Here is a 23,249-nt window from a genome sequence, read left to right as displayed (position 1 = left end):
ACCCAACGTCCTTATGACGCCATAACTCAACATCGGCCTAATGCAAGAACCCAACATCGGCCTAACGCCAGAACCCAACGTCGGCCTAATGCCAGAACCCAATGTCCTTATGAGGCCATAACCCAGCATCCTTATGACACCATAAACCAACGTCCTTATGACGCCATAACCCAACGTCCTTATGACGCCATAAACCAACGTCTTTATGACGTCATAACCCAAGGTACTGCTGATGTCAGAGCCCAACGTCGGCTTGACGTCGGAACCCTACGTCCTTATGACGCCATAAACCAACATCCTTATAACGCCATAACCCAACGTCCTTATGACGCCATAAACCAACGTCCTTATGACGCCATAACCCAACGTCCTTATGACGCCATAACCCAACGTCCTTATGATGCCATAACCCAATGTCGGCCTGACGTCACAACCCAACGTCCTTCTGATGTCAAAACCCAACGTCCTTTTGACATGAGATCCCAATGTCTTTCTCTTGTCTTGAACAATACATAACCCCCTCTTTCATCTCCTCAGTGTGTTTGTTTTTCATTTCAGAAAATACGCCTCAGTGAACATCAGCACTAACCTGTATGTGATCAGTCAGCCGTGGCTTTATTCATTGGCTTGGTGTGCTGGCGTTCATTCGGTCACTACAAACGCCCTTCACATTCTGAAGACACTGCGACGGCCTCTGTTTCTCATGGTGAGGTCACAGATATTTTAACACAATAACACAGTTTTTGTGTTATTGTTTGTAATCTTGTTTCCTTCACCTTACACACATTCAGACTCCGGAAGAATACAGTCTGATGTGGAGCCTGACGGATGTCATCTCTGCTTTCCTCATCGCTGCTGTTTTTATATTTCACTGGTGAGTTTTGATCCTGGAGCGCCTTATTCCTGTCAGGTTCAGTTTCAGTGCTGATGTTTTTTTTTAATAACCTGAGATTTTTCTGCAAACCACTTTGCATACTGTTTATTTTAGAGCACATGCAATGAAAAATAATAAAGGCTGGATTTACTTAAAAATATAGTGCATCATTTTTGCATCCATTTTTTAAAGTAATATTACATGAAGTTTTAAGCAATTTATGCAATTGCTTAAATTTTCAAGTAAAACTGGATGTAAAAATGATGCACTATATTTTTAAGTAAATCCAGCGTATTTATTTTTACAGTGTGTCATGGTTTTGAACTAAAAACAGAAAACATTTTAAACCTAGTGGTCAACCAATATTTTTTTAATTGACTGATATCAATATTGAGAAAGCAATGTGGCCAACATGAGGCCAATATCCATGTCCTGCTTTCCCGGTAAAATGTGTGTCTCTCTCAGCATTTCAGCAAGTAAACCTCACCCACTGATTTACAAAGAATTTGCATACAAGTTGACTTTGAAAATGAAAACCTGAACGAAAAGGGAACTTTACATTTAAATTGTTGTCACTATCATTGCGTGAGCATTAGCAAAAAGCCTTTCACAACTTTTTCTATAATGAAATGGTAAATCGGGTTATAATGTTGATTTTTATAATTAATTAATTTATTTAATATCTGGCAGAAAAATCTTTCATGCATGAGCGTGTTTCAGAGAAAATAGTTTTTGTATAAGCCTTATTAAGAAGAAAAACAAACGCCTTTTTATTTTTCCAAAAGTTGCACTTTTTTAAAATAAAATATAACTAATTTTGTTGCTAGGTGCTTTTTGAAAAAATAAGTTATTAGAGTAATCTGAAAAGTTGCAAAATCTAGCAACAAAATTGTTAAGTTGGCTTTCTTAAGTGGATGTTTATGTTAAATCACCGGTCATCTTTTCCTCTTCAGGTGGCGTGAGAGAGGTTTACCCTTCTGGTCTGGTAGTAGACAGGTGAATGAGAACGGGCCGTACAGCAAGTTCAGGACTGGTAAGTTAAAGATAAACAAACAGAGACCGGAAGTACAGTTTCGCTCAGACGCACAATCGCGTCACCGCACGTGTGTCGGATGAAACCGTCTATAAATGTGCCAAATTTAAATATTTATTGTTTTGCATCAGATTGTAATTATGCTATTTAACATCATTAATAGTGTTTTAAAACAGTATTGATAGTTTAGTGAAAAATAATTATTTTTAAATGAATCTCAAGAAGTTTACTCCTTATCCACCTCCCCAAAATGGTGAGCTATGTTTTTCCCCTGCAAGACCCCTCTGAAGTGCATGGCATTCGCTGGAACCCTCTATTCTTTGATGGCCCATCGCTCTCTCTGGATTCTCATCTCTCCCTGCATGTTTCTCCTATGCATGGCTATCCTGTACCCATCTGACTCTTCATCACTCCCATTACTGCTGTGTGAGCCACGGCCCACGGTGATGTTTCTCCTTTTCTTCCACGCCTTCGTACGACAGAGCTCAGCGACGTCTGGTCCATTTCAAGTGTCATCGTTCAGGTGGAACCTCACAACTCACCGGTTACACCCAACCTGCCCACCATCTCAGAAGAGCCGCCCGTCTGATACGGAGATCTTTTGGAAAGAGCAGTGGAGAGATGCGTGGAGGAAGCTTCAGTTGATGATCATCATTGTGCGTCCATTTCCATGCACATGAGCTTCAGATCCACACAGATGCTGCACGGAGCTGAGCTTCTGGTGTGAAGTGTTTCACAAAACCTCTCCGACAAAAGATGGTTTTCATAGACATTCCTCGACAAAACCTCACTGGAGGAAACTCCAAATGGGTCATAGCATGAAAATAAAGACACTAGAGTTGTTTTTATAAACACTTCATGAGTATCATGTAATCTGGACTTTAATATACGAAATTGATCTTAAGTGGCATATAAGATGTAAAAAACGAACCCAGAATTTGGATCTGAGGACAAACACGCTGTTATATTTCACAATTAGGCCTTTTTTAGGATCATTAAGATTGGGGACATTGTGACATTTTTCAAATGAAAGTTTGCACATGTGTTTACAGTAGATTTTATTATTTTTATTTTGTTTATTTTTTATTATTGACAGTTTTTCAAAAATACAATGATTTAATATAAATTTAATGTTGATATATTTAATAATAAATGTGATGTTTATATATTTATTAATATAAATTCAATGATTTAATATAAATGTAAATTAAGGTTGTACGATAGATACCACCATAATATATATGTACAAATTATATAAATTTTACATTTAAAAAATTATAATTTTCTATTGAATTAATCAGGTTTTGGGGAATTAATGTGTTAAACAGAAAAATGTCACAATGCAAGACATCTTGTCAAAAAAGTTTGGATTTTGAGGTAAACATTTTAAAAAATAACTCCCTTTAAAATACATTCTTGGTTCAATATAAAACCTCTGTACTTTGATTTATGTATTATGTATTGCAATAATCGTGGTACTTACATGCTATTTCTTTATGGCACACAATAGTACTACCATGGCAGTGCCATCACACAAAGATATGAGAGGTCATTCTCTTTCTCCTGCTTCTGTGAAGTTATTTTTCATCAACATGAATGACTCAATTTGCCTGTTTAAATGAGCTGTATGTAACACACTGACTTCTAGCGGTTAAACTTTTTAACCGCAGTTTAAATTCAAAACATTGGAGACGTTTTTCCCTCTCCTCTCTCGGGTTGCCAAACACATTCAGGAGCGCAACTGACGATGCAAAGCATGTTTATCTTCTCATTTTTAGGTTTGCAATGTTTTTTGTTACAAACCTGCTTGTGCGGATTTTTATAAATCAATCTGCGGCTCATTTCGGAGGTTGCATCCACCAAAGGTCACATTTATGGGCAATTGCAGTCTCATTTAAGCAACCGTGATAACTGGCAACCGAGCTGTCGAAATTCACTAATGGGTAAATTGGCAGTGGGACCAAAATATTCGTGTTTTTGACACACTAAAAAAAATAAATGTCATATCAACATATATTTTTATGTTACTTTAACTTAAAAAAACAAGTTGAAATTGTTTAACTTAACTGGTTAAGTTATGTCAATTTATCACAAGTGCAAACTTAAAAAGTAAGTTGAATTGACTCGTTGTCTTAACTTCATGCTGCATTTTCTTTACAGTGCACAAAAGGCAGATTTCAAAAAGAGATCAACTGGCATTGTTTTTCAAAAAAACAGATACGTGAACTTAGCATGTTTCCTAAATATTTACAAATATATTCTAGTATTTATTTTATTTGGTACAGTCAAAAACCTACATACAGCTCCTTTAATATCCAGATGCTCAAACTGTAGCACATGACAAAAAAGAAAGAAAGTACTTGTCATTGCAAAGGCATTTGAAATATTTCAGACTTTTCTGGAAATATTAAAAATGTCAGGTCCATTGCATCATGTGAAAATAAGTAAAACATCAAATAAAAAATAAACGACAATCTGGAAGTTTGAAGTTAGTGTAATGATTTCTGGGAGGACATACAGTACAGTTTTCTTCTGTTCATTGAGTTACAGGCCAAACATGCCAAGAAATATAACCAGCTTAAAGATGTATTTGCAAGTGACCAATAAATTATAATACAGATGTTGTTCAAAATGTGCCAGTCAAGAATTAAACTGCAGTCAACCCGCATCATGTGACTGCAAACATACTGTAACTCCAGATGTGTGAACTTTCCATGGAGTGATGAAACTTTTTTGCCTGTATAAAATGCAATGTCTAGTACTGATTTTATTTACTTCATGTAAATAACTATGTCTTAATGTAACATATGTCTGTATATATATGATTGTAAACTGATCTTAAACAGCATTCTGATCATTTTTGTTGTCTCTTTTTAAATGTTTTAATATTTACACTTTTTTGCCAATATCATGTTCACAAAATTGTATCGTCCACAGTAAAAAGTTGGTTCAACGTAAAATTATGTTTATTCAACTTACATTTAAAAGTTTTTTTTTTTAGAAAAATACATTTAGTAGGTGTTACCAATTGTAGTAATTTTTAAGTTGATCCAACTTTTCACTTTTTACTGTGTAACACTACAATAATTTATTTAATAACATTAGTAAATGCATTGGTTCATGAGTAAAACGACACAAGAAAATAAGTCTAGTTTTTAGACCAAAAAATATCAAATTTAAGTGATTTTGTGCATAAAACAAGCTAAAAAATCTGCCAATGGGTTAAGCAAAAAATCTTGAACATTTTTCTTAAACAGTAAATTCAAGAAAAATTTGCTTACCCCATTTGCAGATTGTTTTGCTTGTTTTATGCACAAAATCACTTTAGTTTTTAGACCAAAAATATCAAATTAGACTTATTTTCTTGGGTCGTTTTGCTCATCAAGAAAAAGCATCTAAATTTAAGATTTTTTAAATATTTTTACTGAAAACAAGACAAAAATACTAAGAAATGTAATTTTTTGCAGTGTGTACAGTGTACAAACCAGTCTTACCAGAAGATTTTGATATAAAACTTTTATTTTAAACTAATATGGTGGTTTACATAAACAAGTGGCAACGTATCAGTGCTTAGGACTTCTACTCGTGAATTTATAACCATGATAAACAAGCAATACACTGCAAAAAAGGACTTTCTTACTTGGTATGTTTGTCCTGTTTTTAGTAGAAATCTCTAAAAATTATTAAATAAAGATGCTTTTTCTTGATGAGCAAAATGACCTATGAAAATTAGTTTAGTTTATAGACAAAAAATATACAATTTAAATGAATTTGTGATTAAAACAAGCAAAAAATCTGCAATGGGATGAGACAAACATTTTTTCTAATATTTTTCAAGAATTGCTCATCAAGAAAATACATCTTGATTTAAGAATTTGTAGATATTTCTACAAAAAAAGTCATTTTTTACAGTGTGCTTCACTGCAAAAAAATGATTTTCAAGAAAAAGAATTCTTAGTATTTTTGTCTTGTTTTCAGTAAAAATATCTAAACATTCTTAAATTAATTTTATACCAAAAATATCAAATTTAGGTGATTTTGTGCATAAAACAAGCAAAAAATCTGCCAATGGGGTACACAAAAATCTTGACATTTTTTAAACACTAAATTCAAGAAAAATAAGCTTACCCTATTGGCAGATTTTTTGCTTGTTTAATGCACAAAATCACCTTAATTTGATATTTTTGGTATTAAAACTAAACTTATTTTCTTGGGTCGTTTTTCTCATCAAGATTTAAGAATGTTTAGATACTTCTACTGAAAACAAGACAAAAACACCAAGAATCCTTTCTCCTGAAAATAATTTTTTGCAGTGTAGTTCAGTTGAATTTCAGTGCAAATAAAGGCCATAAATTAAGTTGATAAATTAAATGTATAATTACAATGGACAAAGACAGGAACCATGTTTACACTCATGATAAAAGACCAAAAGGTTTTCAATCTCAGATTTCTTATGCCGCTGAAATATCCCAAACATTCACCATATCAGTCTTGAACATGCATAAGTCCATGTAGATGATGTAATTTTTTATCAATTTTCAAAACACCCTTTATATTTCTCTTAACATCATCTGAAAATATATGTAGGCTGATCCAGAGACGATCATGTAAACTGAAATTACAAGCAATATGTGCTTTAATACAGGCTGCAAAAACAAAGTTACTCGTCTTACAAAAAAGTATTAAGGCATTCGTGTAATAATATAAAAAAAAATGTGAATCTGAATAAAACCGAGTTGCATAAAATAAACACAAACAAAGTTATAAAAGCAATATTTTTGCTTTCATGAAGACCACCAAAAAGACTTTTGCAGCTTATTTACAAACATAAATATTTCAACGTGTTTGTTCAGAGCTGTTACTGTGAGGAAGACATCAAAAATGACATTTTTATAATGCTTAAAAAATGTTTTGGGATGCATATGTGCCATTCAGTTCATAGACTTGGTAAATGTGCATTACCACATATAATATAATACAGTCATTTAACAATAGACACAAACTCTGATACACAAATATATTTCAGATGTTGTTATGCAAAGCTTTCTAGAGCTGCTCAGAGGTAGTCATCCTCACTGGAGGCAGATGAAGAGTTATCATCGGGATACATCGAGCCCTGAGAGCTGGCAGAGGGCGTACGGCTCATTCGCCACAGCTGGGCAGCAAAGACCCGCCCCCAACTGCAGGGCCGACCAATAGGGCGCAGCAGACGCACCAGCTCTGCGGCCTCGAGCCAATCAAACGTTCACTTGCTGTGAGTGCGAGTGTTACGCTGCCTACTCATACTGGTCAGCATCTGGCTAATGTAGGACGTCAACAAGTCGTCCATTTTATAACCCTGTTATGAGGAAACCAGAGAGGTAAATGCAATGATTCATAGATATAATTTAAAAGGTGTTGTGTGGTTTCATGTCTCACCAGTGATGTCTCACACAGAAGTTTGCTGCCCTGAACCAGGTTTCCAATGGTAATGTGGAAATATGTGTTTCCACTGCTCCAGTTGGAAATCTTCGTGAAGGGATACGTGATTAAAATATCCTGTGGATACAGAAAAAAATCACTGCATGATCTGATCAATACAAAAATATAAATGGGTGATTCTCACGAAACCATTGAAGCACCACGGCACTAATGATTTTAGCTTTAAAATGTGTAATATAGTAACATTAAAAAGCATCAGAATTAAAACAATACTGTGTTCTACCTTGCACAATGTGTGATTTCAACATAAGAATTTATAATTGTAAATTTTATCTCATTTTCTGCTGAAATTCTCATTACCGCAATGTGTCCGGCTGTGTTTGAACATGCGTTATGTTGTAATTTAATCAAATTAACACAAAAATATTAAGAAAACAAATAAATGGATGTTTTGCTAGACTACTTTAGATGACAGAAAAAAATATTTACTGAATATTCATGTATAATAATAATAAAGAAAAATTAGGAAAATGATGTGTCCATGCCTAATGTTCTCATCCTCCGCAACACTTTTTGAGAACAGTTTAAGCACACATACAGAATTTTAATAAAGTTTGATTTTGAGTGACCAAGCACATGGACCAGTTACTTCAAGATGGCTACCAGGTAAGATCATTTTTTTACAGTTAATTTGAAATATTGTCTTGTCAGAATGCTTACATGACATTTTGATTATCATTACCACAACAGATGCTTATTAAATGTTAATTTAATTAATAGAAGCATAATACTTTGATTTTAAATGCATGTGCAGAATCTCCAAATTATGTTCTTTCAGGTTTGTCATGTCATTTTGAAAATATGTCAGTGTTGATGTTTTCTGACTGTTGCGGTAATGAGATTTTTTAGGACTAATTTTTTAAATTATGTTACAAAAAGTGTTAAATGATAAGTAAAAGTTTTTAAATTAATGTTCCCATTTACTCCAGACTTTGTTTTTCAATGTCTGGTGGGAAAAAAAGTAAATTTAAGCAATTTTTACATTTTCATGCTTGACATTTTTAAAACCAAGTTTTCGTGAGAATCACCCAAATACACAGACAGCTAATAATAAAGACAGCTCATACCTTGTTTTTGGGGTCGATCAGACTGACTCCATATTTGTTAAGGGCTATCAGCAGTATCTCAGGAAAGTTTGGCTCGGTGGTTTGCTGAATTGAGAAGAAAGATTTTATGTTTGTGTCTAACATCTCTGTAACACGAGATCATTTATCTTTAAAGCGGTTTTGTGTTACCTTTACTTCAAAGAAAGCAGAACCAAACGTGGGCCATTTAAAAATGATCTTAAGAAACATCAGCTTGGCTTCCTCCCTTGATTTACCAGCGTGTCTGTTGAAGTATGCCACAATTGACTGCAAAATGAAAAATATACGTTGTGTCAATGCAAATAAAATGGACACATTTGATGTGTACACTGCAAAAAACAAAACATAAAACAAGCAAAACAAATCTGCCAATGGGGTCTTGAACATTTTTCTTAAACACTAAATTCAAGAAAAATTTGCTTACCCCATTGGCAGATTATTTTGCGTGTTTTATGCACAAAATCACTTAAATTTGATATTTTTGGTCTAAAAACTAGACTTATTTTATTGGGTCGTTTTGCTCATCAAGAAAAAGCATCTTAATTTAAGAATATTTAGATATTTTTTATACTAAGAATTTTTTTTCTTGAAAATAATTTTTTGCAGTGTAGGATAATACATTTGAATAGCACAGCTGTAAAACACAAACCCTCTTCCAGTCATCCGGTGAGAGTTGGCGTATCAGATCCTGAGGAATGAGCTCCTTTAGCATTTTGGGAATGCTGGGAAAGTGGGATTTGTCATCTTCAAATTTGACTCGGTAGATCAGGGCACCAAGCTGGAAAACCTCATCTCTGGAGCATTTGTGATATCCACGAAGATACTTGGGTAATTCCTGGATATTTATAAAAAAGATTTGACATTGTAAAATGTAATGATGTGTTTAGTATTAAAGTGGACTATTCCATGTTTAAGTGCTATAATTTGGTCCCCAGTGCTTCTATCAACCAAGAATATGTGAAAAAGATCAACCCAGTAACTTAGTTCTGATTAACCATTCTCTGCAAGCATGTGACAGAATAGGTAATTTAAATGAGGCTCCCCTTGTGATGTCAGAAGGGGATAGTACCACCCCTTAATCTGTGCTATCCAACCACAGCACTGCCATTTAGTGCGGAGATCAGCTCATTTGCATTTTAAGGGACACACCCAAAAATCTTTTTGCTCACACCTACAAAGTGGCATAAATAATCTCTGGGGTATTTTGAGCTAAAACTTCTGGGGATACCAAATATTTATTTGTCACTTAAAAAAAGTCTTGTGAAATGTTTCCTTTAAATTGTATGTTTCATATGTGATATCTGTCATTTTGTACTATAGTTTTTTGACTCGCCTGATAATAATGAAAGATAGAGTCAGCAAAAGAGTCTTTCCCTGGAACTGTGGCCGTCCACAACTTCTTCATAAAAAACACCTGGTAGGTCAGTGAAGGTACTATACCTGAACATCAGAAAACAACAATTATAGCATTTATTATCTAACACAGGTTCAAAGATACATGACATCAGAGTAATACCATAGTAGGGAATGATAACCATATGTATGTACCATGAGATTTACATGGTACTCCAAAGTGCTTTGAACAATACAATCACAATACCATAGGTCTATAGGTCAGTGACAAAAACAAGATGTTTGGAAAGATGAGAAATAAAAAAAATAAAAAAACTTATAAGCATGCATCAGGTTCATTTCAATGCACTGTGATTTTTTTTATTGCATAACATAAATACACACTTTTGCACCATTTTTATGAAAGTTAAGACTGAATGGACCTGAAAATATCAAATGGAGTAACCAGCAATTGTGCCAAAGAATGAGAAATATTACATATTTTATCCATCTTGATGGCATGCAAGCATGATCATCAAATTTAAATATCATTTTATTAGTTATTTCTAAATGTAAAATTTAATTAGTTTTTGTAGTATTTGTCCTAACATATGATGAAAACAGCTCTGTTTTATAAATAATCTTTGACAAATTATGTAAAAATATATGTAAAAAAAATCATATTACACTAAACTAGATGATTATATTTTAATGCACATTTTTATGAATATATTTATATTTTCATTTAAAAAAAATACTAGTTACACCAATTGACACAGACTGGTAATTATCCCCCAAATATTCTTTAAAAATTAAATAAAACAAGAAATTTTAGACTTGGTCCTTAAAAAAGAGAATGTATGCAATTAATCTGCAATTAATTGTTTAGAGCCCTTTAAAGCTGCATTGAAACTTTAAACTGTTGAGGTCCACTAAAGTCCACAAGAAGGATAAAAATGTTTTCCTCAATTTCTTTTTGACTGAACAAAGACATAAGGATGACATGGTGATATGTAAATTATCAGATTTTTTTATGAAAGTGGAGCATTTCTTTAATAATACGATTAATAAGCATGCATTAGTTCATAAGATAAATATGACAAATATGGTAAACAATAATAAATATGAAGTAAAATTTACAGCTGTACCGTCTTTAGCTGGTCTAGATTTCTTTATCCAGTCAGTTAGATGACGGACAAAGTCAAAGAAGAAATCCCCCTCAGGTACACTGATCACCTACAACACCAACCCATAAAAACAGAGAGGAACTGACTTCATACAGGTACATCTACAATCACCTTCTGCTTTAATGATGACTCTGGAGTTTGGAGAAAAGCTCTGTTTTTATTCATTTTGAGTTAGATCACACTAAAAATACATTTGGTGACACTATGATATCTGGTTAAATGGTCACAGTGTGCAATGTTACCTTATCAGATATCTTGACAAACAGACTAAAGCCTTCTGGTGATTTCAGCAGCAGTCTAGTAGAGATGTTGAGACAAAAGTCTTTGGCTTTTGTGCTGGACTCAACCTCAAAAGCCTGAAACAGACATTAGTAACATTAACAGCCGCTCTTTAACCTTCTGTAAAGATTTAAACATACATCACATCTCTGTCATGCTGTTTTTATGCTGTGATTTTTAACCCAGACAGCAAACGACTCGGACTCTGCACCTTACAGCCAAAAATAAATTTCTCTGGGCAAAAATATATTTAAAATATGCTAAATACATTTTGTAGAAAGTAATGCTCAATTAAATATATTTTTGAATTTGAAAATATATTCAGTTTTAACCTTCATACATCAACATATATTTCAAAATGCATTCAAGGGGAAGCAAATACAGCAAATACAGGGAAGCAAATACATACAAATATATTGGTGAGAAATATCTTTTTTTAACATATTCAAAAATATATTTCAGCAAATATATTTTTTTGGCATTTTTTTGTAATATTTTTACATATATTTCAAAATATACAAAAATGGCCAAAAAATATATCAGTAAAAAAATATTTTTGTAAACATATTCCAAAATATATTTCAGCAAATATATTTTTTGGCAATTTTTGTAATTTTTTAAAATATATTTCAAAATACACATAAATTGCCAAAAAATATATCGGTGAGAAATATTGTTTTTTTTAAATATATTCAAAAATATATTTCAGCAAATATATTTTTTGGCAATTTTTGTTATATTTTTAAATATATTTCAAAATACACAAAAATTGCCAAAAAATTATCAGTGAAAAATATATTTTTGTAAACATATTCCAAAATATATTTCAGCAAATATATTTTTGGGCAATTTTTGAATTTTTTTAAAAATATATTTCAAAATACACAAAAATTGCCAAAAAATATATCGGTGAGAAATATTGTTTTTTTTAAATATATTCTAAAATATATTTCAGCAAATATATTTTTGGGCAATTTTTAAATATTTTTAAACATATTTCAAAATATACAAAAATTGCCCAAAAAACTCTATCGGTGAGACATATCTTTTGTAAACATTTTCCAAAAATGTTTTGCAAATAAATATTTTGGCAATTTTTGTAATATTTTTACATATATTTCAAAATATACAAAAATTGCCAAAAAATATATCAGTGAAAAATATATTTTTGTAAACATATTCCAAAATATATTTCAGCAAATATATTTTTTGGCAATTTTTGTAATTTTTTAAAATATATTTCAAAATACACATAAATTGCCAAAAAATATATCGGTGAGAAATATTGTTTTTTTAAAATATATTCTAAAATATATTTCAGCAAATATATTTTTGGGCAATTTTTTAATATTTTTAAACATATTTCAAAATATACAAAAATTGCCCAAAAAAATCTATCGGTGAGACATATCTTTTGTAAACATTTTCCAAAAATGTTTTGGAAATAAATATTTTGGCAATTTTTGTAATATTTTTACATATATTTCAAAATATACAAAAATTGCCAAAAAATATATCAGTGAAAAATATATTTTTGTAAACATATTCCAAAATATATTTCAGCAAATATATTTTTTGGCAATTTTTGTAATTTTTAAAAATATATTTAAAAATACACATAAATTGCCAAAAAATATATCGGTGAGAAATATTGTTTTTTTTTAATATATTCAAAAATATATTTCAGCAAATATATTATATATATTTCAAAATATACAAAAATTGCCAAAAAATATATCGGTAGAAAAATATATTTTTGTAAACATATTGCAAAATATATTTCAACAAATATATTTTTGGCCATTTTTTGTATATTTTGAAATATATTTAAAAATATATTTTAAAATGTATTTATTTTTTTGCGTATGGGCAGCTCCGGTGCAGATCTGGCCCGGAGTCGTCTGCTGTCTGGAAACATATCAACCTATTTCTTATTTACATCAGTTTGCTTTGACTTGTAACATTACGATAGAAAAAAGATGTGTAATTTACTACTTTTTCACTTTAAGTGAGTTAGCAGCATAGTATCTAGGTCACATTTTCTGGGTCAGCAGCACACTGCCGAAAAACAACATGTACAATAAGTCATAGATGTGAAATTGTGTCTCACCTCATCTGTGTCATCAGGGAAATAGACTTTATGAAAGATCTGCGTGGTCTTATGTTGAATGGCCTCGACTTCAACCAGGTGAGGGGGATACTTGCGAGAGCCATTCCTAAAACACAAACAATGACTCTAACAGCCATTAAGACTGCAGATGGCACCAAAATAACAACAACATCACGACTCTCAAGTCTTAATGACTCTGAGCTCACAGTGAGCTGCACACAGAAAAATACAAAGAAAAACAGACAGGAAAAATACAGTCACCTTCATAATTATTAGAACAGAAGCACATTTTGTGCTATTTTAGCTGTTTACCAAAATGTATTTCATTTACAATCCTATAATGAATATTGGCTTAAAGTGCACACTCACAGCTTTACTTAGAGGACTTTCACATCCAAACTGGATGAAGGGTTTACGGATTACAGTCGTTTTATATTTAACTCCTCTTTTTTAAAGAGGCCAAAAGTAGTGGGACAGGTGACTTAAAAGCTGTTTTATGGACAGGTATTGTGTATTTGTTAAATAATTTCCTCATAAATGAAGGATGTTAAAGTTCTGGAGTTGGCATTTGCATTTGGAAGCTGTGGTTGTGAACCCACATTATGGGGTTGGGAGATCGCCATGCAAGTGATACAGACCATAATAGGTTTCAAAAACAAAACCAGTCCATCAGTCAGACAGAAGGAACATTAGTAGTGTCCAGATCAACAATTTGGTACATTTTGACTCAAAAAAATAACACACTGGTGAGCTCAGCAATAAAAAAAAATCCTGGACGTCCAATAAAAGATAACAACGGTGAATGATGGCGTTGTCCTCTTCATGATAAAGAAAAAAACGATGGTCACATGGTATGCAGAATGAACAAATGAAATGTATCCAAAAACCATAAGTAAACCATGGTTACTGTAGTAAAAACACAGTTTTAGGTATCAATACATCAAAGAAAACATGGTTACTACACTTTTACCACAAAAAACATAATGTTGGTAAGAGTGGAAGGTTTATTTATTCAAGCTTAAAGTTATGTTTTAAGATTTTACAATTTAATTGTAATTAATTAATCATTTTTCATCATCATCTCACAAACCCTCTGCAATTCCCTCTCGAACCACCAGGGGTTCCCCAGTTTGAGAAACCCTGCAGTAAAGTACAGTATTATAGGTGTATTTACCGTAAAGCTTTCTGCAGTCTCTGCATGCAGTCAGAAGCCAGTGGATGATGTTTCTTCGACTGTAGAAATCTCTGGACATGCGGCAACAGGACGTTACTGGGAGGAATGAGACCGGTACACAACCAGAGCAGCTCCCAACCTTTCTCCTCGCTGTACCTGTAACAAACAAACATCAATATAGCTTTATATAACTATTATCAGCAAAACCACTGATGGATGGGGATCCAGTGTGCAGATGTGTTTGGGGTTATGTAGTTCATTTGTGTACCTGATAAAGCATTTTGTTAGTAGCACAAAGGTTGTGGGTTTAATTCACAAATCTTGCATGCACTGTAAGTCACCTTGGATGAAAGCGTTGGCTTAAATGTCATGTAATGTAAATGTGTGAACTCACTTGATGTGGTTGTCGGTCAGCTGTTTTATAATCTGACAGTAGATCTCATCTTTCAGAGGCTCCGCCTTCAGCGCACCCTCGAAGATCTGATCCGTCAGCTCATTCACGGATCGCGTCCGTTTGGATGGATAATCGCCCATATATTTCATCATAGGTGCAGAATGTGTCAAGGACATTTAACTTTTGAAAATGAAATTCACAAAGGTCTAAAGTATGTTCAAACGCTCCAGTAAAGTGAAGGATATCAATGAAGGCCATGCAGGCCTCTTGTGAAAGCTCCTCATGGTTCACACATTTCTTCAGTAGAGCTTGTTTGATGGGCTCTCGTGTGCAGCTCCACAGTTTGTCTTTCCCTCGGTTTTTGGTGATCATTACCCTGCTGAGCGTGTGTTTGGGAGGAGGTCTGGATGAGGGAATGAAGTCAGATGGATAAAGTCTGCTGTTGTTTATAGACCTTTTTCACTGTCAAACATACCATTACTGTACCACAATAAAGAGAAATTATTACAATTATGATGTATCATCTTATTATTTGTTGTACTGCCTTTAAATGATGTCGTTTTTAGTAATGAACACATCTTCTGCACATAATAAACTTATTACTGAATTACAGTCACAAGACTGGAAATCACAAGTGACGTAAATTACACATAAATTCAAAAATCACAAAAAAGTTCAATTTAAGAGAAAACGTTTTCCGTTCGGCAAGGAATTTCAAGCGATTTTAAGGTTTAATTGTTTACCGTTTTTTTACTCATACTGTATTTTGATTTTTTGTTAGTGTGTACATGCCAAAATTGCTGGGTTATTTTCCACCCAGCGATTGGTCAAAAATTGACAAACCCAACCGCTGGGTGAAATTTACCTAAATGTTAACATTTGACCCAACAGTGGGTTAAAACCATATTGAGGTGAAACATATTTGATATTCGTGACCCTGGACCACACAAGCAGTCTTAAGTTGCATGGGTATATTTGTTGCAATAGCCAAAAATGCATTGTATGGGTCAATTTTTATTTTTTTACACTGCCCGGCAAAAAATAATTTTCAAGAAAAAAATTCTTAGTATTTTTGTCTTGTTTTCAGTAGAAATATTTAGAGCAAGAATATCAAATTTAAGTGATTTTGTGCATAAAACAAGCAAAAAAATCTGCCAATGGGGTAAGCTAATTTTTCTTGAATTTTTCTTCAATTTAGTGTTTAAGAAAAATTTTCAAGATTTTTTTGCTCACCCCATTGGCAGATCCTTTTTTTTTCTTTGCCTGTTTTATGCACAAAATCACCCAAATTTTATATTTTTTCTTTAAAAACTTGACTTATTTTCTTGGGTCATTTTGCTCATCAAGAAAAAGCATCTTAATTTAAGAATTCTTTTTATATTTTTACTGAAAACAAAAATACTAAGAAAGTTTTTGCAGTGCAAAAATGACTTTATTTTTGTTTATTTTGTATTTTTGTCTTTATTTTAGTACAAATATAAAAAAAATCTTAAATTAAGATGCATTTTGTTGATGAGCAAAATCACCTAAGAAAATAAGTCTATTCTTAAACAAAAAATATCAAATTTAAGTGAATTTGTGCATAAAAGTGCAAAAAAAATCTGCCAGTGGGTAAGAAAATTTCTCTTGAATTTTTATTGAATTAAGTGTTACTAATTTCAAGATTTTTTCTTACTCCATTGGCAGATGGTTTTAATTGTTTTGTTTTGCACAAATTCACTTAAATTTAAAATATTTTTGTCTAAGTAATAGACTTCATTTCTAAGGTCATTTTGCTCATCAAGAAAATGCATCATGATTTAAGGATTTTTAGATATATGTACTTGAGACAAAAATACTAAGTAAGAAAGTCATTTGTTGTGATTTTCAGAAAAGTTTCACAAAATGCTTTCCATGAAAATGTTCTTTTATAAATATATAAACATACAAATATATCAAATGAAAGAACAGACCTTCTGCTTTCACACAAAAACAAACAAAATGGGAAAAAAGTTTCATCCTATCTTCATTTGTTCAAAAATACAACATTTTGAGCAAAAAGCCGAAAATAATTGCATTTTTGTAAAGAAATTTGTCCTATATTGTTAAATTACTTTTTGCTTCAGTTTTTTTATAAATTGGGAAAGAGCGCCATCTAGAGGATAATAGCAGATTACCATAAAAACTCATCAGGAAAGCGTCATTGGCAGGGAAATGTTTTTTCTTAACTGACGAAATAACTCTTTCCCCACCATTGACGAGTTAAGTAAAGATCATGTTTCATGAAGATATTTTGTAAAATATCTACTGTAAATATATTAAAAAATTTATTTATCTGTAAAAAAATTATTTATCAGTTATGTGCATGCAAGTGAGCGATGAATCACCTAAAGTAGTCATAAGAGAACTCCTCCAATGTGTATGGCTTTACTCTCTCTGTACTCTCCATCATGGGCACATGGGAAATCCGGACCGACTCCTGACGCTGATCTGGTGTCATAGTAACCAAAGCCTGAGAGAAAACAAGAGAGAGAAAACAACACGAGTTAGAGAGAGTATCAAACCATAAAAGATTAAGCAAATCTTGTGAAAATAATACAGAATGGTTACCACAATATCAGGTGAAGGTCTGATGACGGTAGGCAGCACATACACGCAGTCTGCAGGGAAATCTCCTCTCTGTTTGGTTCTGTCGTTGGTGCCGTGAGCCCAGCCCGATGTCATGACCTGCTCACCAGTGTCCTGATCCAACAGAATCAGATCACCTTTCAGGAAACTCAGGAACGTTGAATCATTGCTGGCTGAAAGACGCAGAAAGACAAAAGCTCATGACACTCTTGTCTTTAATAGTGTGCATGCAAACCAGGTATCCTCAACAAACCTAACCTGGGCTGGGATTGTCCTGTATGGCCACAACAAACTTTGATCTTTTCCTGAGACCCTCCAGGAAGGTGACCACCAGATCTCGTATGTCCTCTGCATTATTGGAGGTGAAAGTGTACTCGTCCGCTTTAATGGTGGCCAGGGTGAAACTTTGAGCTTGATGCTTTCCTCCTCTGACAGAACAAGAAAGAAATCAACTTTATATTTGTCTTTAAAGCTACATCATAACAAACATCTAAAAAAAACTGCGCATCCCCACTTGCTGCTGGAAACGCCGGTGATCTCAGGGAAAGAAAGCTCAAGGAGAACCTGCTCCTGTTCATCCACAAAGTAAACACCTGTCCAGTTCACAGCCACTATCACATCATTCTTGGGTAGACTGGGACCTACGGACAGAAAGACAGAAATGTAATAATACAAATTAACATAAAAGTCAGCAGACGTAAGAGACACTTTTATTCAGACAGAGCGACTTTCAAAAGTGAGGAAAACAATAAAGCTACACTGCAAAAAATGACTTTCTTATTTTTCTATTTTTGTCATGTTTTCAGTAGAAATATCTCCAAATTCTTAAATTAAGATGCTTTTTCTTGATGAGCAAATGACCTAAGAAAATAAGTCTAATTTATAGACAATAATTATTAAATAATTAAAATAATAATAATTAAAACAAGCAAAAATATCCGCCAATGGGGTGAGAAAAAAAGTTTTATTTTTTCGTAAACATCTAATTCAAGCAAAATTTTTCCACCCCCTTGGCCGTTTTTTTTTTTTTTTGCTTGTTTTAAGCACAAATTCACTAAATTTGTATAATTTTGTCTAAAAACTAGACTTATTTTCTTAGGTCGTTTTACTCTTCAAGAAAATACATCTTGATTTAACTATTTTTACATATTTCTACTGAAAACAAGTAAAAAATACTAAGAAAAAAAGTCGTTTTTTGCAGTGTACATGAGAAGTGCTACAGAAAATTTTAACAATTTAAAAAGATGAAGAGTTTGGTTCCAAAATGCAATAAATCCATTTGGACCAATTTGGGTAAAAATGTGTTTTCTATACCAAGAAAGTGACAAGATGAAAACCACTTTTTTCTGTTACAAACTTTCACATAGCATCTTTAGGTTATAATAACATTAAAAATTCAAATCCATAATTTCATTTTCAAAGATTTATTATAAAAACTGATTATTTTTTCCGCAAAATGCATATCCATGAGAAGTTTTTTTTTCAAAATGCTATAAATCTATTGAATCAAAATGACAGAATAACACGGCGGATATCATATTTTGCGTAAAATTAGGAATTCACTTTTTAATACTGACCTGATACAATAATGATTTTGGTGGTAACTATTCATTTTTAAATGGCGTTTATCAGGTTTTGGAACCAAACTCTTCAGATAATACTGTTAACAGAAATATTTCTCTAGACATAGAGCTCAGAAACTCTTGAGTAAAAAATATCAAACATATACCTGAAAATTTAAAGGCCTCGTAAAATCTTGAGAATAACAAAGGCCACTTGTAACGTGCAAAATCAACCACTTCTTCTTTGACTTTTTGAGGGTCCACTCTCTTCTGAGTATAGATGCCCTACAAAAACAACACAAAACCCCAGTGAAGTACAGCACTTGTGTGTTTACATTTGATAGATCTAAGTATTTCATTTATTACATTATTTTTATTTATCATTACTGTCATTTTATTATTTTATTCACTTTTATTATTCTTTTAAAATTATATTTATTTTATTCTATTTAGTTATTCTAGTCTATATTACTGTCTTCTGACAGTAAAGAGAAAAATACCAAAAGCACAGATTGCTCGGCCTTGTATAAATATGTTAAGTAGCTGGGTTACAATTAACCCCGCGTTAGTTTGTGCCCCGCTCACCCCTATGAAGTACAATAATACTCCTATTCATTGTGTGTCTACTTGTTTGTTTTCACCTTTTTGTGCGCAGCCATGATGAGTTGAGCCCATCTTTCCACAGTTTTGGCCGAGCTGATCTCTCTGTCAGGGACGTATGATGGAATGAGACTCAACAGACGCTCCACAAGAATCTCAGAGCCGTAGTCCACATAATACTGCTGCGATGCCAGCTCTGCCAGATCCTCCTCCTCCAGGAAACACAAAGCAGAAGGAAAAGATGGAAAGAGAGAGAGAGCAAGAAAAAAATGCAGATAAAAGAAAGTGGAGAATTGCAAATAAAGAAGAAGATTCCCTCCTTAGAAATTGTGAGCAATAAAAACACAGTTAAGTCACTTCATAAAAGCAGTCTCGGTTGTGGAATCTCTTACCTTATCACAGCGATATTCCCCAAACTTCACCCCTCGTACGATCTGCTGGTAGATGAGGTTTGTAGCTACGCCGTCCTCAGTCGGGTCATGCCAGGGTGTGAAGACCTCTTTTCTGAAAAACAACCTCCAGGGGGCGTTACGCTCCTGCGCTCCCTGTTCTTTAGCGTACTGTTCACACTGAGACACGGCATCCATCACGTGATCATTACCACTGCCCAGAGAGGACACCTTGTCAAACAATCAATCAAAACAGATTTTAATGCATCACTGATATACTGTACATAAACAACACACTGCAAAAAATGATTTTCAGGAAAAAAAATCTTTAGATTAATTAAGATGCTTTTTCTTGATGAGCAAAAGGACCCAAGAAAATAAGTCTAGTGTTTAGACCAAAAATATCAAATTACAGTGATTTTGTGCATAAAACAAGCAAAAAAAATCTGCAATGGGGTAAGCAAAAAAATCTTGAAAATTTTTCTTAAACACTAAATTTACACATTTTTTTGCTTGTTTTATGCACAAAATCACTTAAATTTTTTATTTTTGGTCTAAAAACTAGACTTATTTTCTTTGGTCGTTTAGCTCATTATCTTAATTTAAGATTAATTTTTAGGTATTTTTACTGAAAACAAGACAAAAATTCTAAGAATTTTTTTCTTGAAAATCCTTTTTTGCAGTGCAATAACAGGATACATTTACTTTTATGCATGTGATTTACCTGGGATCAAACCCATGTCCTTTGTGCTGCTATCATAATGCTTAACCAATTGAGCTATCCGTATGTTTAGTCTGACATCATAATGCACCACTTCTATATAAATAAAAATAAATGCCTGTCAAGTTTGTGGTCTCGCTTGAAACGATTGGAGGCTTGAACCCAAAAACTGTATTCCGGAAACAGTATTCCTTATGCTAGATATTTTTACTAAAAAAAGACAAAAAATACTAAGAAAATTATTTCTTGAAAATAATTTTTTGCAGTGCAGAAATGTGACCCCGGACCACAAAACCAGTCATGAAGGTCAATTGAGATTTATACATCATCTGAAAAATGAATAAATAAGCTGTCCATTAATGTATGGCTTGTAAGGATATGACAATTATTTGGTTGAGATCTGGAATAAAAAAAATATTGAGAAAATCCTAAGCAACACATTTTACTAATGATAAAAACATTTTTGTATATATATATTTACAGTAGGAAATGTATAAAATACCTTCATAAAACATGATCTTTATTTAATATCCTAATGATTTTTGGCATAAGAAATCGATAATTTTGACCCATACAATGTATCGTTGGCTATTGCTACAAATGAAGTTTGGTTCCAAAATGCAATAAATTAATTTTGAATATTTTGGGTAAAACGTGTTTTCTGTACCAAGAAAGTGACAAGATGAAAACACAATTTTCTGTTACAAACTTCACAAAGCATCTTTAGGTTATAAAAACATAAAAAATTCAAATCCATAATTAGATTTTCAAAGATTTATTACAAAAACTGATGATTTTTTTTCCACAAAATGGAATAAATACACTGCAATAAAGTGCTATAAATCTATTGAATCAATATATAAATGTGCATTTATCTTTGCCATGTTATATTCATTTAGTTGACTAGTGGTATAGACTGATTAAAAATATAAACATTAATGACATTAATCAAAAACTTACTTTGGCATATTAAGAACACTGTCATTGCTGCTGTCATCCTTGGGACGTCGTCGATGAACTTTTTTGACAGCGATCAGCTATAAAATGTTTTGGTCCTGCTCGATTTCCGTTGGCTTCGAGTAAAATAATGGAAAGTTTTTCATAAGATCCGCTGGGGTCAATATGTTAGCATGACAGAAGCTTCATGCAGTCGTGTGAGAAGCAACAGCCGGCATTTTTCCGTCTCTCGCACATATTCGATTTTGATGGCTTACGTTTCTTCCCCGCCACAGAAAACCACCACAGGTTTAGCAATGCCATCAAGGTATTATTTTGTTTTGTTTGTTTGTTGATCACGAAGTACAAAGTAGATGAGGAAAACTAGGATTCTGTGTGTATTCAAAGCGCAGCCATTATTGTTTACAATGTGTGCATGGAATGGTGTGCTGTGATTGGTTGAGCGGATTTATTGCATTCTGCAGAGAAGGAGGACTGGCGTTTATCACGTTTTGGTAAAAAAAAGAAAGAAGATGACAGAATAACACGGCAGATATCGGATTTTGCGTAAAATTAAGAACTAACTTTTTGATACTGACCTGATACAATACTGATTTTAGCGTTTGTCACGTTTTGGAACCAAACTCTTCAAATACACCCGTGTCACTTATGACTGTTTTTATGGTCCAGGATCACAAATTTGTTTTACTGCATCAAAATAAAAAGATGAGTAAAAGAAAAGTAAAAGAAAAGTAAGTTATAACGTTATTTAGAAGTCAAAATCATTCAGACCTTGTCAAACAGGGCGATATAGAGCGAGAAACCGAAGCGGTCATGAAGACTGATCTTATCTGCTAGAGCGCTGCAGAGCTCCATGGCTGTCGTGGCAGAATCCGTCAGCAGGGTCTTCGTGGTTCCATCCATGAACGTCACAGGAAGCATGATAGGCTTTTTTGATTTGGTGGCCTTGGATAAAATGATGATAAAAGACTTATAGTATAGTGCACACATGATATGGACTGAATATGATGCTTGTTTTCCTTTCTGGAGCTGGACAGCATCTGTTTATCTGTTGATGTACCTGAAGCTCCAGCCAGGACGGAGGTTGTGTTCGGGTACCGTTGACAAACGTTCTCCTGAGTCTCTCCTCACAATACGGAGCATAACCAGGTGGACCTTCACTGATGAAGTTTCTCAGGTACTACAAGAAGAAAAAAATCATACTAAACTTACCTACTGCAAAAAATGAGTATCTTAGTATTTTTGTCTTGTTTACAGTAAAAATATCTAAAAATTCTTAGATTAACTCATTCACCGCCATTGACGAGTTATCTCGTCATTTATGAGTTCATATTTAACTAATAATTATGCCTTTCTGAACGAATTTCAAAGTGAAAGTGTAATAACGAATTTATCAAAAACGGAAGTTTAAAAAATATAACGTTTTATTTTAACTCTCTTTATGTTTGATAGTCATTCTGAGTC

At 33.0% G+C, this 23,249-nt stretch overlaps 2 protein-coding genes across 11 annotated transcripts in view; one reads left to right on the top strand and one right to left on the bottom strand.

The window, feature by feature from the left end:
- Window positions 1–4,766, top strand: part of gdpd4a (glycerophosphodiester phosphodiesterase domain containing 4a) — a 39,117-nt gene extending 34,351 nt beyond the window's left edge. For 2 of the 3 annotated variants that reach the window (XM_055174357.2, XM_055174356.2), the window contains exons 13-16: window positions 559–706; window positions 792–874; window positions 1,828–1,907; window positions 2,186–4,766. In XM_055174357.2, coding sequence (XP_055030332.2) covers window positions 559–706; window positions 792–874; window positions 1,828–1,907; window positions 2,186–2,307 — 433 coding nt within the window. In that variant the 3' untranslated portion in view covers window positions 2,308–4,766. The remainder of the gene's footprint in view (window positions 1–558; window positions 707–791; window positions 875–1,827; window positions 1,908–2,185) is intronic. The other variant, XM_055174358.2, reaches the window with a different exon arrangement.
- Window positions 4,767–6,421: 1,655 nt separating this feature from the next.
- myo7aa (myosin VIIAa) overlaps window positions 6,422–23,249 on the bottom strand; it is a 60,434-nt gene continuing 43,606 nt past the window's right edge. For 4 of the 8 annotated variants that reach the window (XM_055174256.2, XM_073853836.1, XM_055174252.2 and 1 more), the window contains 21 exons: window positions 22,846–22,965; window positions 22,557–22,730; window positions 20,111–20,338; window positions 19,760–19,930; window positions 19,286–19,403; window positions 18,071–18,197; window positions 17,815–17,984; window positions 17,539–17,729; window positions 17,316–17,440; window positions 15,195–15,352; window positions 14,950–15,103; window positions 14,556–14,711; window positions 13,382–13,487; window positions 11,235–11,348; window positions 10,954–11,041; window positions 9,807–9,913; window positions 9,123–9,308; window positions 8,624–8,740; window positions 8,456–8,539; window positions 7,326–7,445; window positions 6,422–7,245 (listed from right to left, as the gene is read on the bottom strand). In XM_055174256.2, coding sequence (XP_055030231.1) covers window positions 7,153–7,245; window positions 7,326–7,445; window positions 8,456–8,539; window positions 8,624–8,740; window positions 9,123–9,308; window positions 9,807–9,913; window positions 10,954–11,041; window positions 11,235–11,348; window positions 13,382–13,487; window positions 14,556–14,711; window positions 14,950–15,103; window positions 15,195–15,352; window positions 17,316–17,440; window positions 17,539–17,729; window positions 17,815–17,984; window positions 18,071–18,197; window positions 19,286–19,403; window positions 19,760–19,930; window positions 20,111–20,338; window positions 22,557–22,730; window positions 22,846–22,965 — 2,907 coding nt within the window. In that variant the 3' untranslated portion in view covers window positions 6,422–7,152. The remainder of the gene's footprint in view (window positions 7,246–7,325; window positions 7,446–8,455; window positions 8,540–8,623; window positions 8,741–9,122; window positions 9,309–9,806; window positions 9,914–10,953; window positions 11,042–11,234; window positions 11,349–13,381; window positions 13,488–14,555; window positions 14,712–14,949; window positions 15,104–15,194; window positions 15,353–17,315; window positions 17,441–17,538; window positions 17,730–17,814; window positions 17,985–18,070; window positions 18,198–19,285; window positions 19,404–19,759; window positions 19,931–20,110; window positions 20,339–22,556; window positions 22,731–22,845; window positions 22,966–23,249) is intronic. The other 4 variants (XM_073853835.1, XM_073853837.1, XM_055174253.2 and 1 more) reach the window with 1 other exon arrangement.

This window comes from Misgurnus anguillicaudatus, chromosome 15 (assembly GCF_027580225.2).
Source record: "Misgurnus anguillicaudatus chromosome 15, ASM2758022v2, whole genome shotgun sequence".
Classification (NCBI taxonomy): Eukaryota; Metazoa; Chordata; class Actinopteri; order Cypriniformes; family Cobitidae; genus Misgurnus; species Misgurnus anguillicaudatus.
The sequence above is the reverse complement of the archived record's forward strand: the minus strand, read 5'-3'. Positions and strand labels throughout refer to the sequence as shown.